At 40.3% G+C, this 16,246-nt stretch overlaps 1 protein-coding gene across 3 annotated transcripts in view; it reads left to right on the forward strand.

Annotated features, from left to right (window-relative positions):
- Nucleotides 1–15,896, forward strand: part of CDKL5 (cyclin dependent kinase like 5) — a 138,955-nt gene extending 123,059 nt beyond the window's left edge. Inside the window, exons 15-19 of one of the 3 annotated variants that reach the window (XM_058535521.1) lie at nucleotides 643–766; nucleotides 7,629–7,728; nucleotides 11,648–11,770; nucleotides 12,932–13,051; nucleotides 15,497–15,896. In XM_058535521.1, coding sequence (XP_058391504.1) covers nucleotides 643–766; nucleotides 7,629–7,728; nucleotides 11,648–11,770; nucleotides 12,932–13,051; nucleotides 15,497–15,883 — 854 coding nt within the window. In that variant the 3' untranslated portion in view covers nucleotides 15,884–15,896. Of the gene's footprint in view, nucleotides 1–642; nucleotides 767–7,628; nucleotides 7,729–10,475; nucleotides 10,536–11,647; nucleotides 11,771–12,931; nucleotides 13,052–15,496 lie in introns of all 3 variants that reach the window. The other 2 variants (XM_058535522.1, XM_058535523.1) reach the window with 2 other exon arrangements.
- Nucleotides 15,897–16,246: the final 350 nt, after the last annotated feature.

The raw sequence follows: 16,246 nt of genomic DNA on the forward strand, positions 1-16,246 counted from the left end.
GTAATCAGCCCTCCTCCCTCCCCAAAAAAGGCAGAAAAGTGTTTAGTCACATACATTGTGGTTTGTCTTTCTGTTCATTCTTGGATTGAGAACCTAGAGAAAAATAGTATTTTTATGCAAATAAATTTCTTTGGAATTTAGTTTAAAAAAATATAAAATTGATGCTGCCTCCCAAGTGTCAAGGATTAAATTGTAGTTTGTATATTCCAGCACACATATTATTAGGAATCACTTCAGACTAAGAATGGATTTTGCATAGTTGGGTCTATGATGTAAGAAAGCCTCAACTTCAAAGAATGTCAAAACAGTGGCAGGGGGTAGGGGGTGCTATCATGTTCATACTTGTAAATATCCTACAGGGTTCTTCAGTTTATCAGCTGACAGGTCAGTTTATGTTTTGAATCCGTAATTACCCAGGTGTTAACTGACCCTTGCAAGTTACTGTTGTGAGCAGTAGAGGGAGGGAGAATGTTCCCTGGAATGCCTCCACCCTCAGAAACCACAAAAGTTATATGAAGGGCAGATGAGGATTTTATCTGTTTGTTAATTTATTTTATTTGTGTGAGAGAAAATGCAGTAGAATAACATGAGAACTGCTTTGACCAAAAGAGTACATCAGTGGCTTATTTTTTCTTTATTCAGTGCCGTCTCCACGTCCAGACAATTCTTTCCATGAAAATAACGTGTCAACTCGAGTTTCTTCCCTACCATCAGAAAGCGGCTCTGGAACTAACCACTCAAAGCGACAACCAGCGTTCGATCCATGGTGAGTATTTTGGTTTGTTTTTTTTCCTAATCATAGATTTGAGATTTCAAAGAAATTTTGCATAAACTTTTTAGCTTTCTTTCTCCTGCTAGGCCTTTCTTTCTTGAGAGAGATTGTTTGATAAGGAAAATGTGATTTGTCGTTCTTTGTAGTGGTCTCTTTCAAGTTCAGCATTTATATTAAATATCATGTAAAAGAAAAAAAATCTCCCGGGTCAGCAAATACCTTCTCAGTCTTCCATTGCGTTCTCCTGATGTGATGGATGTCTTCTGCTGTCTCCTCTCTTGTTGCTCTTGAATCAAGTAGCAGACACTTGGGTTAGCAGTTTGTGTGCACTGCTCACTCAGTCCTCACAATCAGCCTTTGAAGTAGGGGTGGCTCAATTCTACAGGTGAGGACACTGCAGCTTAGAAAAGGTAAGGAGCTTACCTGGTGCTGGACAGCCAGTAACAGGGTGGAGGGAGCCAGGATCTAGACCTAGACAGGCTTTGACTCCAAAGCTCGTGTCTTTCCCCTCTATGCCGCCTGACTTTCATTCAGGGTGAAAAGAGAGAAATAAGGAAACAACCCTGTATGTTACCACAAAAGCATAATGGTAGTCAGAGGTTAAAATGAGGCACCAACTTTGTTTATGCTTTTCTCTTTTTGTGTCATATGTAATAAAAATTTAGGGAGAGAATTATAACATGTATCAAGTCTCATTAGCAGATCTATCTGGAGAGTAAGGACTTTTTTTTTTTTTTTTTAATAATGTAGACTTTATATTCTCAGCTGCCCACAAAGACTGCCCAGAATCTAGGTGTGAGGGGCATTTATGTGTACTTCACAGAACTACTAAGTTCTTCACCAAGAGAATAAAATGGCATATCTCTGTAACACACCAAATTTAGAATTAGATCAGTCTGTCAGAGATTCCATCTCTTGTTTGTTGCCAGAAGTCACAGAAGGGCCTAGGTCGGTACTCTTAACACTATATGGTTTCACAGTTTGGACCCTGTTGGCAGGGTTATATCGAGGTTTCAATGTTACTGTGCCCTATGGTTAAAATAGCTTAATTATTTTAAAAATAATAATAAAAACAATGTTTTTTAAAGCTGTAAATACTTTTTGTTTTATAAGCACACTTTACATCCATTGCCTTATTTATAAAATGAGAGTTTTAACGTTAGTGACGAGGTTAGACTCTGGAAATAGAATATCTTGATTAGTGTCACCTTCTGGCCTTGTAACTTGAACCTCTCTGCCCCTTGGTTTCCTCATCTGTAAAATAGGGCTAAGAATAGCACCTCCCTCCTAGGGTTGATGTGATCATTAAAGGAGGTAAACCATCAAAAGCACCTAGATCTGGCCTGGCGCCGTTGTGACTTGTTAACAGTAGCCATTTGTATCGTTAACATACTCTGACTTCAGTATGACTCGTCAGGTGTCTCCCCTCCACTTACTTGGCTGATAAACTTTGGTGCATTCTTTCTCCCTGTGACTGTAGACAAGATCTCCTATACATTAACCTGAGAGCACACGTACAGCTTCTCTTAGTTACCAGCGTTGACAGTTTTCAAGTGTGGCTTTGACAAGCCCTGAGAATAGTGTCTAAATTGTGAGAATACGGAAGTACAGAAGGAATTGTTCTTTCTCCTGGTCGTTGCATGAGGAAGTTGTGATGGTTTAAAAGAGCATCAGTTACAGATTAACATAGTCCTGTGAAAATTAGGTGGGTCAGATCAAAACTGAATCCAAATATAGGATAGGTAGTGTTAACAACATATTGTTTCTGTCTTTTTGATAATCAGTTTGAGTAGAACTTGTTTAGACCTGGATATGTATAGACACCTGAAAACAGTTGTTGTAAAAATTGAGATGTTGAACTTTACACAAATCTTCAAGTCATCCTTACTCTGATATTGCTGTTTTGAGGCTTGAGAGAGTTCCAGAATTGCCAGTGATGAATTGGCTCTGTTCTTTTGTTCCCACTACCCCTCATGATAATGCTGCTATGGTACTTTTCCTTCATGCATTACATCTAACTTAGTCTAAGTCATTCATTAAGCTTGATTTGTCTTGTTTTTTTTTTTTTTCCTTGAACAAGATTTCTCATTGGTTCACTATATTGTGTATGTTTGAGAGAAATGCAGTTTGATAACTGTTACAAACACACGAACGAGCCTTGCTATGGTAACAGCGAATTGCTTTTCCTAAATTATTGCTTACCTAAGGGCAGTCTATTTCTCCTTGATAGTAGTACTTTACATTTCTTTTGGGAAGAGATTATTTATTTGTACAGTGTACACATTTCTTGCAATGGAAAAATCAAGCTACTATATCATATTTTAAAGAGATAAATAGATATTGTAGTATAACATCCAGAGTGGTGGTTCTGGCCATCTCAGCTATCCAGAATCCGGTTAAAAACTGGGAGATAAGCCAAAATATTGCAGAACAAGAGAAATAGAGTTAACGTGGTCAGATTCATCATCTTTACTAATGGGAAAACACCTCCACCCTCCTTATGAACCTGTTTGTTCTACTTTTATGCACAGTTCTAGCAGTTGGCTCTGAGGTTGTCGGGCAAGAAATAATCCCAGGTAACAATACAGAGTGCAGAGGAGAAAGATCCCAAGCAATATTGTGGAGAGAAGAGGGTATTTTTGCCTTTTCTCAGGCCCCCCGTGGGAAAATCATTTCTAGCCTTTATGGTTTCATACATAGAATAGATATCCATGTAGAGTATATATTTATAAAATAGGCTGCTCTTTGCTTAAAAAGACAAAGTATATAAATATGTTTAGAAAGACTGCTGTCAAAATTGGGTTAAAAATTGACACTTAAACAGTAAATCAAATTAATTAGAAATCCTAGTAGTTAAGTGAAGAATTGCTGTCACTCACTTGTACAATCCCAGGCTTTTTCTTCTTGTAAAGTTATGAATATACTGGTATCCATTATTGCTTGCCGCCGTTAACTCACAAAATTATTCCCTAATTTTCTCTTCTCAGATAATTAGCTGACCACCCTAGCCACACTACCAGGGCAGGGAAAGTGTCACCCAGAAATGCCCCTCTCCTCTCCATCTCACCTTCACACTGCTCCCAGAGGGATTATACTGAAGCCCCGGAAGTCTGGCCCCCTGTTAAACCTGTGGGTCTCCCGCCTGGAGTCTGTAAGCAGCTTGAGGTCACACTCCTTATTGTATTTTTCTCTGTAGCTCCAACACCTAACACGGGGCCTGGCACATACAAAATACTCCGTAAATACTGGTTGACTTTGATTCAGTCAGTTTAATTCCTTCCCTTTTTAGATGTCTTTTGAATTCTTTCTTTCCTTTTGACCCCTTATGGAAATAGCTGTTGTGTTAGATAATATTTGAGTCCCAAGACTGTGCAGGAAGGAGACCGTTACCCCTGTTAGCCCCGTACCATCATTCTCGCCCCCCGCTGTTTTATCAGCCCTGGAAAATGTGCCAGGTGACCAGCTGGATGGTCCTTCTCAAAGCTCCTGTCCCTGAGATTTATGTGGTCACCCACTTGCCCTTCTTTTGCGCTGCCCCTCTTAGACCCACCTGTTGCCTATACAGTTAGCTCAGCATGCAGTTGCTGGCCGTACCAGGTAAAATCGCAGGGTCCAGAATTCACAAATGAGATAAATTATGGGGCTCGCTCTTACCCATTTGGCACAGTACCAGTTGTAAATGTCCAAGTCTCTCTCTTCATTCTCTGGTACAACACACAGCTTTTCAGATGCCTGTGTTCCAGGCAGCTTCTCTCCATCTCTCTGAGTCTCTCTCCCAAGCTTTTTCTCCCTTCTATTTCTCTGTTAATTCTGTGTGTGTATGTTTCAGTGTAGCTTCTCCCTCTCTCTCTCCCACTTGCACTCTTTCTCTTTGTCTCTGACTTCCTTCTGTGTCTTTTGTGATGCATGCACACTCACACTTCACTCCTGTCATCCTCTAGTTCAAGGGTAATTTATTTCCTTGTTTGTCTTGGCCTCTGAGATCTTTCCCTACCTGGATCTTGGCCCCACTGCCTCTACTCAGCTTCAGTTTGAAGATATTTCCCCATCACTCCCCCTTCTCTGCCAGCTCTAGTTTATCCGGTGCCTCTGAAAAGACACTGCAGAGGGCCTTTGATTCCTCTTCCCTGTGTTTTGGGGACACAGGAACTGCAAACACTGGGCTTTTTGTCCTGCTCCGTCTCCTCTTTCCTTAGCCTGCCCCCATCCTTGTACTTTCATCTTATTGGATAGGGACTCTTCTTCCCACTCAAATCCTGCTCCTCCTAGGACTTAAGCCTTTGCTTACTCTCGCACCAGCATTAGTGTTCTTATAGTAACGCCCATTCCCATCCTGAGGTTGCAGTCATGATGAGCGTGTTCCTCAAAGATTTCCTGGGTCGGCAGAAAGCACTTTTACTACTGACGCTCGGCAGACCTTTGAGATTTTGTTGACTTTCATTCTGATTAGTAAAAACTTCTACCCGTTAATCTGAATACTCTGCTGTGCTTCTAGGTTATGTGCAGAACCCATTATGCCAAGATGTAAGCTGTATAATAAACAAATAATTCTTTAACTTCCAGAAGTTACAGAACATTAAAAATAGTGTGGCTGGTTGGATTAGATGATCGCTGAGGTTCCCGGGAACCCTCACATGACTGGATGCGGTGGCCTGGACTTGAGTTTAGAGCAGTCTGTGTTTAGGCCCTCTGCAATGGTTTCATCTCCTTAATCCCAAAAGTACTTGTCATAAGAAACTTGGACCGAATTCCCAGGGTCTAGGCCCACCCTGTCATTGGGATGCAAGTGTTTTCCCAACAGTACAACACTGCATTTAAAGAATTTTTAACTTCTCACTATTCCATTCTCACCCATTCCATCATGTCTGAAATTCGCTAGCTTTCAAAATTATAAATGCGGGGCCGGCCCCGTGGCTTAGCGGTTAAGTGCACGTGCTGGGCTGCTGGCGGCCCGGGTTCGGATCCCGGGCGCGCACTGACGCACCGCTTGTCCGGCCATGCTGAGGCCGAGTCCCACATACAGCAACTAGAAGGATGTGTAGCTATGACATGCAGCTATCTGCTGGGGCTTTGGGGGAAAAATAAATAAATAAATGAAATTATTAAAAAAAAAAAAATTATAAATGCGTCATTCTGAGTTCCAATGCTAGCTGTTTTATTGGTTGTGTTGTATTATAAAACTTTCACTTCAGAACTTGGAACTCTCTCAATGATGTTCAAAATTGCCAGTCTTAATGAGTTTCAGGAACACTTGGATCTACAGTACATGTTTTTACTTCCTTCGAGTTCTCGTTAACTTTTAGGCTGAGCACTTAAATGATTATTGCTCCTTCAAACAGTCATGGGTTTTACTTCCTGTTTTTTGTCTGTCCTCTCTCTCTCTAAATCTTTTCCCTTGTTCTCTTTGATCTTGAGTTCTTGATTTTTCAAATAAATTTTCTGTGGTTTGTAAAACCTTTTTATTATATCTGTAGTATGTTTGTTGTTGAAATTAAAAAGAAGAAACCATAAATCACCAATAATCCTGCTACTGAGAGATGATTGCTATTTAGAGTTTATTCCTGCCTTTTTAAAAATGTGTGTATATGTACACATACATACCCTTTTTTATACAATTGGGCTCATGTAGAAAGTTTTGAATCTTGCTGTTTTCACTTAGTATTGTAGTTTGAATATTCCTTCATATCAGTGAAAATTATTTGAAAATGTGATGCAATTTTAATAGTTTTAGGGTGTTTTCTATCATGTGGCTCAATAATAGTTTATATAGATGTTTTCTGCCTTCACACAGATTTAATCAAGTAAAGGATGCTGCTTTGCTCATAGTTTCTTAGATGTTCTAGTAACTTCATCACTGTTGGGTATTCTAAAACCATAAATATGAATGATTTTAGGGAAATCGTTTTACTCTTGATTTTAGGGAATAGCTAATAGAAGGAATCCAATCATTTGAGAAAATGGTTTTCCACAGTCATTTAGATATTCAGATTTAAAATAGAGCCCACAGAAGGTGTCTTTTTCAAGAATAACACTAACACCAGTTGAGTTGCTTTTTAAAGACTGTAAATTAAATTAAGTAATACAGGGCCTCTGTTAACATACAAGTAGCCAACTTGTTGGGGCCAAGATATCTTGTCTGTTGTCTTTTAATATCTCCTATTTGTATTAAAACACCTGGTGGTGTCAGTGGTATGAAGCTTAATGTTAGTATTTTCAGTTAGAAGCTTGTTTCCAGAAGAGTGCTTTGTATTAAAACATTCCTCCTGTCTACATTTTTTCTTACCTTATCTATTTTTTTATTTAATTTTAATAAATAGGTATAAGATTTTTATAAAGGAATTTTCCTGTTTCAGGCTATTTTTACTTTTATTTGTAATGTTTCTGTAGCAGCATTTTTTTTTTTTTTTTTTTAATGTTCAATATCATGGCAAGCCACTAATAATGAACTTGTTGAGCTGGTTTTAAAAAGGTGAATAGGAAAATGAAGATATTGAAAATGTTTCTGCTATTTCCCTCGGAGGGTTACAGAAAAGGTATCTTTTAAACCATGTGCTTTTCAGACTCGCTAATCCTGAGGTTTTCAACAGTGTGAAATGGTCCTACGGCACAGTTACAGATCATTTGTAATAATGCTCAAATTGCTAGTTGGAGTGAGCCTGTGCCAAAGGCTAATCATTAACCATGGTTGATTAGATTCAGTTCCTCCTGTGCTTTTTAGAGGCTCTTTGCCTATGTGCTTGATTCTTCATGGTTATTTGAACCTGGTGTCATGCATTTTTAATCTTCATTATATTTTTCATATAATGGCAGGAGAATGACTGGAAGATCAATATGATAAAAATGTCTTCTCATTTAGGAAAAGCCCTGAAAACATTAGTCATTCTGAACAACTCAAGGAAAAGGAAAAACAAGGTTTTTTCAGGTCAATGAAAAAGAAAAAGAAGAAATCTCAAACAGTAAGTAGATGGCCAATTTCTGTAGACAATGGCATACGAGTCTGCATTAGTCTGTGGGTACTTTACACTTTGTACATGGCAAAGTGAATTGTTTTCTTGTTGAGACTTGACATGCGTACACTGTGTATGTTTTTTTCTTAAATTCTATATAACTATCCTCCTGTCACAGAGCCTTTTCTAGATTCAACAGAATCGCCAGGAATAGAAGAAATTTAATTTGGATGAGAGAGAACACTTTAAGCATCTCTCAATAAACGTCTTATCCATGTGGATTTATATTCATGCAAAAACTATGAAGCTGCAGGATTTATTTCTCTCTGGGGGTTAAAGATATGCAAAAACTTAGGAAATGGTTTTGGTTTATGTTTAAATCTTGAAATTCATAACTAGCCATCATTTATTATTCTCCCCTGGCTGGTTATCCAATTCCCATGTTGACAAGTGCATTTCTGGGCTGCACAGTCATAGAGAAGAGATAGTATTTGACATTTCAGGGCTTGCTTTAGTAGGAAGACATGTTTGTACCGTGATTGAACTGTGAAATGGAATGAGTCTTGTCTCCTGGGAGCCCTCCGCCTGAATCAGGGCTGGCTCTGTAGAACCATGCCCATCACATCACTTGAACCACCCAAGCAAGGATTCTGCTGGTTAGTGACATGAGAAAACGTGGGGAAGCCAGGCCGCCAGGCCAGCAGGAGCTTCTTCACCCATGTGAGGCCTGCTTCCCCCTTTGCTTTGTGGCACCTTCAAGACTAGACAAGGTTGAGTCAGCCATTTTAAATGATTTTGTTTCTAGTTTTATTTCATACATGATTGACTCTCATTTGTTTAAAAAGGAAAAAGCCATAATCAAAATGGCCTGCTCGGATGGACTTCATTGATTTCATCTGTAAGATGGGTAGATTAGACTCTGTTTCTGAAGTCCATTCTATTATGAAAATTCTAGGATTTTGACTCAATGGTAAGTAAAGATGAGATAGATGATAGTTGCAAAGAATATAATACCTAAAGTAAGAATTTTTATCTCACAGATGTTCTAGAAGTATTAATAAAGACCTTACTAGATTACCTTTCTAGATTATTCTTTCACTTGCTTGTTTGTTAAATTTATGTGTTTCATTATAAAATATGAGCTCATTATAGAAAAATTGAGGAAAAAAATGATCATTTCTAATCTTACCACCCTATCACAACTAGTAGTAGGATTATGGTGTATTTCCTCCTAGCTTTTTAGCCTGTGCATATGTTTGGGAAAGAAGGTGGTTATTTAGTTTGGTTTAAATAATAGCGATCATTCTAGTACAATTTTGTATTCTGGCTTTTAATAGTATTTCTGTCTCTCTATCACACATACACCCATACACACAATATGTATGTTACTACATAAATTTTATCATCTTCATTTTAATGGCTGCATAATATTCCTGAAATGTTCATTAAAAAAACAACTGCCTGTATCTCTAACTGAAACTCACTTAAAGCAGGATATCAAATCAAAATGCCACTCAATCAAATATTACTACATTTGTTATTTAGACTGGATGAACAAAATAGACCTGATTTAAAGTAGAGAAGCTTAGGGGCAGCTGGGTGGCGTAGTGGTTGGGTTCTCGCATTCCACTTCGGCGGCCCAGGGTTCGCTGGTTCAGATCCTTGGCGCAGACCTACTCACCGCTCATCAAGCCATGCTGAGGTGGCGCCCCACATAGAAGAGCTATAACTCTACAACTGTGGCACACAACTATGTACTGGGGCTTTGGGGAGAAAAAAGAAAGAGGAAGATTGGCAACAGATGTTAGCTCAGGGCCAATCTTCCTCCAAAAAAAAATTAATTAATTAAAAATAATAAAGTAGAGAAGCTTAAAATATTTAAAGTGCTAATCAAATAAACATTTTATCATTGTCTATAGAACATAGTTCTCCATCATGAACATTAAATTAGACCGCCTCCTCCTAACTGCTATTATTTTGATTTCGAGGTTTTTGTTTTTGTTTTGAACCTCAGGCCTGTAGCAAAAGTGGGCTGATTAAGTGGAAGAAAGTAGCAAGAACCAAGGGAGTGAAGGTGTTGTGTGCATAGATTTAGCTTTTGCTGTCTGTCTGCCTTAGACCCATGTTAGACCTCACGCCCCTGGCTCGCTCTGGCCTGAGTCGAGTATATACATGTTGACTGACTCTATTATTCAGGATCCAGTTCAAATTTTAGATGTTTAAATAGTATAGATTGGAGTAAATAAGAAAATTACTATTCTCTAACATCCTCTCCACTTGAACTTACTCTTTTTTAGGTTTTCACACGTTTCATTTTTGATATGTAAAGTAACTGCCAAAATATCTCTGCACAGGCCACGATGACTTAAGCCTTCCAAACCAAAAGTTGTTTATATCTCTGCATTTTTTAATTAAAAGAAAAAAAAATCTTTAAAGGACTTTGGTATCTAGAGTAAGGTTTCCAAAGAGCACTCAGTATATCCTGCCAGACCTCAGGCTCTTAAGCCTGACATTGTGTTAACTCTGTCTACTTCGAATAAGCATTCAAACAGAAGTAAAGTTAGCTTTTTTTCACTCTCTAGAACTCAGCAAAAGAAAACTAGGTAAACGAGGTTTGAAAGATTTAAAGCGTTGTGGCTTTTGCATAAGATTCAACGAAGTGGAAATCTGACGCCCAGCGCACATAGAGAAGCAGGACATTTTAAAGCCTCCGTGGGTCCTAAATCTAGTTTAACTCCTTTATTTCACTGCTGTAGGAACTGCCCAGGCAAGTTGTGACCTACCTGAAGTCGCACAATCAGTTGGGTGAACTAGAGGTGGGTTCTCCTGAATAGCAGGCCCAGGCTCAGTCCGTGCCACAGGCCCACTTGTGTGGAGAGCCTCCGGCTGCTTGTTTCTGGGCTCTCTTGTGACCTCTGTGCTGATGCAAGTTAAACTCTGCCCTGAGATCCCTGTCATGGGAACAGGAAACTTTCTGGGCTGTTGTACTCAAATGTCTTCGTACACATACCCGTAAAAGATGATCTGAATCCCTCATATACATTCTAGTTCTGACAATTGAGATATCCAAAACAGGGAAAAGTGGTGCCAAAAAATAATTCTGTATTGTAAAGGTGCCTGCTTTGACTCAAGCAAATCTGGAAGCCGTCTTGGGAAATCTGGCTTCAGTTCCACATCCAGAGAGTTACATAAGCCCTCAGAGCATATGGTGACTTTGCCAACTTGGTAATTGTACCCTAGTTAGTATCTTAACTGGAATCATGCTTCAGTTTAAAGATTGAACTTTCTGTTTCTTCACTTTGAAAACCCATATTCTGAATTGCGGCAGATATTTTCCACGTGGTGAATATTTCTAACAGTGTAGAACCAGGCTTCTTCCTCAATGGTAGAATCCTGCAACAGTGATACTCCTCTTCCAAGTGACGTTTTCTGGTCAAGAGTTGACCATGTTCAAAAGGGTTTGCAGTATCTTTTTCTTTTTTTTTCCTGCTAGGCAGAATCCATGGTAGATTATTTAGTTGCTGAAGTCCTCTCTAGCAATTAGGAAAAGATTGAAATTCATCAATAGCTCTTTAAACACATTCTTTATAATAATCATATTTCTGATAATAAATCCTTAAATGTTTTTTAAGCTTAATGTGAATAGATGTGTGTAGATCTCTAGGCATTCCTACTATAGGTATGGATCACGACCACATGTTCTTTATATACATGGAAGTTTGTGCATGTCTTGAATTTACATTGTTGGCATCTTCATATCCAGGTGAGAAATGACACAGAACCCCTCTAGATACACACACAGCACAGATTCTTCCAGTGACTGTTAATATTTCACAATTTGAGGGCTTCCAAGGGCTAGGAGTTTCATAAGAACACTTTTTTTTTTTTTTTTTTTTTGCAATTAGTTTATTTGTATCTTATGTTGCAGACAGATTCCACCAACGGGGAGAATCCAAGCATCAAGAAATCCCTCTTTCCTCTTTTTAATTCAAAGAATCATTTAAAGCATAGTTCTTCTTTGAAAAAGCTTCCTGTAGTCACTCCACCCATGGTACCCATTTTTACGTATGGTAGCCCTGAAAACTGCTCCAGTAAACTTGTTTTACTGATGACAACAGCATGTCTTTTATTTTCATGGGGTCATATTCTCTTTGTGCTAGTTAAGTACCTGAGCCAGTTCCATAAATTCACCGAGATATCAATTCTTTGCCATTCTGGATTTTCTGAATCAGTTAAGGAGGTTGACACATCAAAGGCTATTATTGAACAAACAAACTAGCGAAAGGCTAGCTTGGGTTGTCTGATTAGCCAATTGTCAGCAGACAGCATTCATAAAATCCCTTATTTCCTGTAAAGAATGTGATTAACATTTACAATTAACAGATGTCTTTTCGTTTGGCTCCCAAAGTTTATTAACACTTGGTTGGCAGTTTGTTTCTTTGAAACCAAGTGGAATTGACCAAATTGAGTGAGCTAGCAGGCTCCATGAAAAACAGCTTCTGTTAGTTGGTGATTTGCTCTTTCCTTGCCTGGTTCTAGTTTTTGCTGGTCACTTAGTTTAAAGCCAGAGCTTTTGCTTGGCATTTGGCATTACTTTCCTGTGTTCACCAAAATTGGTGAATGGACCAATTGCATTCGTTTAGAATTCATGCCACAGATTTCCAGCATTTTCATAGTGCATAATACTAGACCCAGATTTACTGGGCAGTGTCTTGGGAATCTGATTCAAACCATACTTTCCCACTTCGCTATCCTTGAAAAACCTGCTAGACTTCTTTGACACCACCGAATACAGCGTTTGGATCACTTTCCCAGCAGAAACAAATTTTTGTTTTATTGAACTGGTTCATAACCTAACTGCAATATGGAATGAGGATACGACAGCAATTCCTGGTACAGCCCAATTTAACTGCTCTCTCTTACAGCGACTAAAACTAACAGCATGGGAATGCTTTAAGGTTGAGGTTTTAACAAAGCTGCATGACATCTGCCAATTTTTCCTAATGCGGGGAAAATTATTAAGAGGGCAGTAGAACTTAACTAGCATCACTTGCATTGTGAACATCGGGAGAATTTTGGTTTCCTTTTTATTGGGTCCTTCTTTTTTTGAGTTTTGGTTTGATTTGCTTTTGTTCTCCTCTTGGGTGTAGTTGTATATCTTAATTAGGCTTATTGGTGTGCTTATTGAATCCTTGTTCATGTTCTGCTCTAGGTGCCCAATTCTGATGGCCCCGATCTTCTGACATTACAGAAAGCCATTCACTCTGCTAGCACTCCGAGCAGCAGACCAAAGGAGTGGCGTCCTGAGAAGATCTCTGATCTACAGACCCAAGTGAGTGGTGCTTGCATCACTCCTAGGCTCTCAGACTCTGCAGTGACCGGCTCTCCTGAGGGGAGGGCAGGGTTGAGAAACTTAGCCTCTCAATGTTACGACAAGGCTGAGAGCCTCCCTATATTATACCCTCACTAATAGCCAGATGCATCTTAGGAGTCCAGATGAATCTTGCTTCAGTGACCATGTCCTACAGGGGATCCATTAGCCTTCACCTAGCTGGGGGGTTGAAGAGGATTAACAGGGGATGATTAAGACATCCCAGCCCACAAATACTCTGCAACCTAACAGAGAGAGAAAATCCATAAATAACCATAATTCATGGTAAAAAGTGAGGCGTGCCATAAAACGTAGGGGAGAGTGAGAGGAGGTAGTGGGAAGACTAAGGTTTCATTGAAGGTGGTAGCGTACGAATTGTGCCTTGAAAGACAGATATGACAACCTTTCTTGAAAGAATACTTAAACTTCTGAAATCCATACTATTTTTGATGCAAAACTGGCAAACAGTTGCATTAGGAGCTGTATGTTAGACAGTATTGTATAATCACGTTTATCTGCCGTAATGAGGGAATGAGCAGAAATTGAATCAGTAAATTTTTCAGGTAGCTGAGGTTTATCTCCTTTGAACAACTATTTTCATTAGAAATGTTTTAATATTGTATCTTTTCAATATCCCATAATGAGCACAGTAACATAATCTAACTTATTTTTTGATCATATTCAATATTTTATAAATCCATTATTCTCCTATACTATAATTTCTGACAACCCTCGTGGGCTTTTGAGGCTGTACAGTTACTTGTGCCTATAAATGACCATAGATTTCTGTGATTTGGAGGAGAGTCTGTTTTTATAGGATCGTTGTTTACTTTCTTTAACTGTAAGGTGTTACTTAGAGTCGCTCAGGAGTTTCCCAAATTTCGATTGTATTTGCCCAACCATTTATATTTTCTGCTTCTAACATAATGGGGGGTGGAGAGGATGTAGAGAACCAGATATCCAAGTTATTGGATATGTATCGGAACTAAGAGCACAAGGCTCTGAGCGAGGGCCTGATGTTCTGTTCCCAATTTACAAAAAAGGAATATGAGGCTTTAGAACTTTCTTTGTATAGCCATTTCTTTTGCCAAGAAGCTCTTTTTAGGTAATTTTTCTTTCCAGCTGAACCCAGGTTATTGTAATTGCTTAATAGTTGCATGTAGTCAGGGCTACAAAAATCACCAGGAATCTCATTACATTATCATACCAATTTCATTTAAAAAAAAACAGCAAAGAACACACTTTTGAGCATTTATGGTGTGCAGTGTACTATGCCACCTCCGATGGGGGCCACAAAGCTTTCTTGGACAGACTTTGGAATGGCCATGGAGGATGCTTCCCCAGGAGCAATTTCTACTTGAGTCAATTCTCAAGCAGTTTCCCTTGGATTTCAGTGCCCTCTTCCTTCAAATCTTGTAGTGTTCGTTGAGATCGTCAACGAACTCATTAAAACTTTACTGAGCCCTTGGATGCATGGCCCTTGAAGATTGGCAGCCAAAGGTGCCCCAAGGCTAGGGCTGCAGCCTGAGTCCCATGGTCCCCGGTGAGGGCCTTGAATTTCAGAGTCCTTTAGCATGCCTCTTCTGTGGGGAGCCCGCAGGGCAGATGGCTTCCAAGACCCTCCCTTCTGCCTTGAGACACAGTCCCCCTCCACAGTACAACACCCAGTGGGGCCCAGGCATCAGCCACGTAACAGACAGGCCCATGTTAGGAATGGAAGGCCTCCTGTGTTTTAGGGTCTGTAGGGCTTTTGCTTGTTTCTCTGTGCTTTGCATTTTTTAACGCCCAAACCTTACCTTCCTCCTGCCGCAAAAAAAATGAAAACAAAAACCAAAAAAAGTAAAAGTGCAGAAAGGGAACATTCAGATTTTGCAATGTCAGGGGAAAAGGGAACTCAGAGAGATAAGAACAGAAAGGGATATACAACTTTTAGCTGAGTACGTTGCTACCTAATTGAAACATTACATTTTTTCAGTTTCTCTTGCAGCTAGATATGGTCGCATGGCTGAGTTCTGGCTGGTGCAATACAAGTGGCAGCTTTACGTGAAGCTGTTAGAAGGTCTTCTCAGAGTGATCGGCATACCGCTTCCGGTGCTTCTTCCTGCTGGTTGAAGCACGGGGTGCCAGTAAAGCTGGGCTGCAGCCAGGCAGAGGGGCTAGGCCTTTGATCAGCCTCCACACCAGGTCCAGATTTCTTGTCTAGACTTCTAGGCTTTTTCACTAAAAAAAAACCTTTGGTCTTATCTGAAAAGAACAAAGGAACAGATGAGGCTGAACTAGCTCCTCCTCTCCCATGGCAGCCCTCCCTGGCTACATGCAGTCCTCTCAGATCTCCCTTCCATTTCCCCCTGGCTTTGGAGTCTACTCTAAATTAAATCCTCCATGTACTCGCATCTTTTCTTTCAGAACCAGCCATTAAAATCACTGCGCAAGCTGTTACATCTCTCTTCAGCCTCAAATCACCCGGCTTCCTCAGACACCCGCTTCCAACCCTTAGCAACTCAGCAAACCAAAAATTCCTTCTCAGAAATTCGGATTCACCCCTTGAGCCAGGCCTCTGGCGGGAGCAGTAACATCCGGCAGGAGCCCACACCAAAGGGCAGGCCAGCCCTCCAGCTGCCAGGTCAGATGGACCCTGGTTGGCACGTGTCCTCTGTGACCCGGAGTGCCACAGAGGGGCCTTCCTACTCTGAACAGCTGGGTGCCAAGAGTGGGCCAAACGGGCACCCTTATAACAGAACAAATCGGTCCCGAATGCCAAATCTGAATGATTTAAAAGAGACAGCCTTGTAATGTGTGCTGGGTGGGTGGGTGGGGAGGCAGGGGGCCAGGGGGGCGAGGGACAGCACAAGCCAGTTGGGAGGGGAGGGGAGGGGTGGGGTGGTTGGGGAATGGGCTGGTCCCGGGTGGTAAGCCAGTATTTTCAGCTTTATGAAGGTGTGTGCAATATTGTATGTGTGGAGCTCTGGCTCCTCACGGCCACAAATGCTAGTCAGGGATCTTAGAGCCACAGGAGTTCCTTAGGGATTGCCAGTCCCCACGGGTCTTTCGTGAGAATGGATAGAGTGTGCCATTGAGGAATAAGACATTCTTGCCAGTTTCTCCCCCTTACTTTCCAGCTTTAGTGCAATCCCTGTTGAACTTGGGAAAGCCAGG

Source organism: Diceros bicornis, chromosome X, assembly GCF_020826845.1.
Source record: "Diceros bicornis minor isolate mBicDic1 chromosome X, mDicBic1.mat.cur, whole genome shotgun sequence".
In the NCBI taxonomy this organism is placed as follows: domain Eukaryota; kingdom Metazoa; phylum Chordata; class Mammalia; order Perissodactyla; family Rhinocerotidae; genus Diceros; species Diceros bicornis.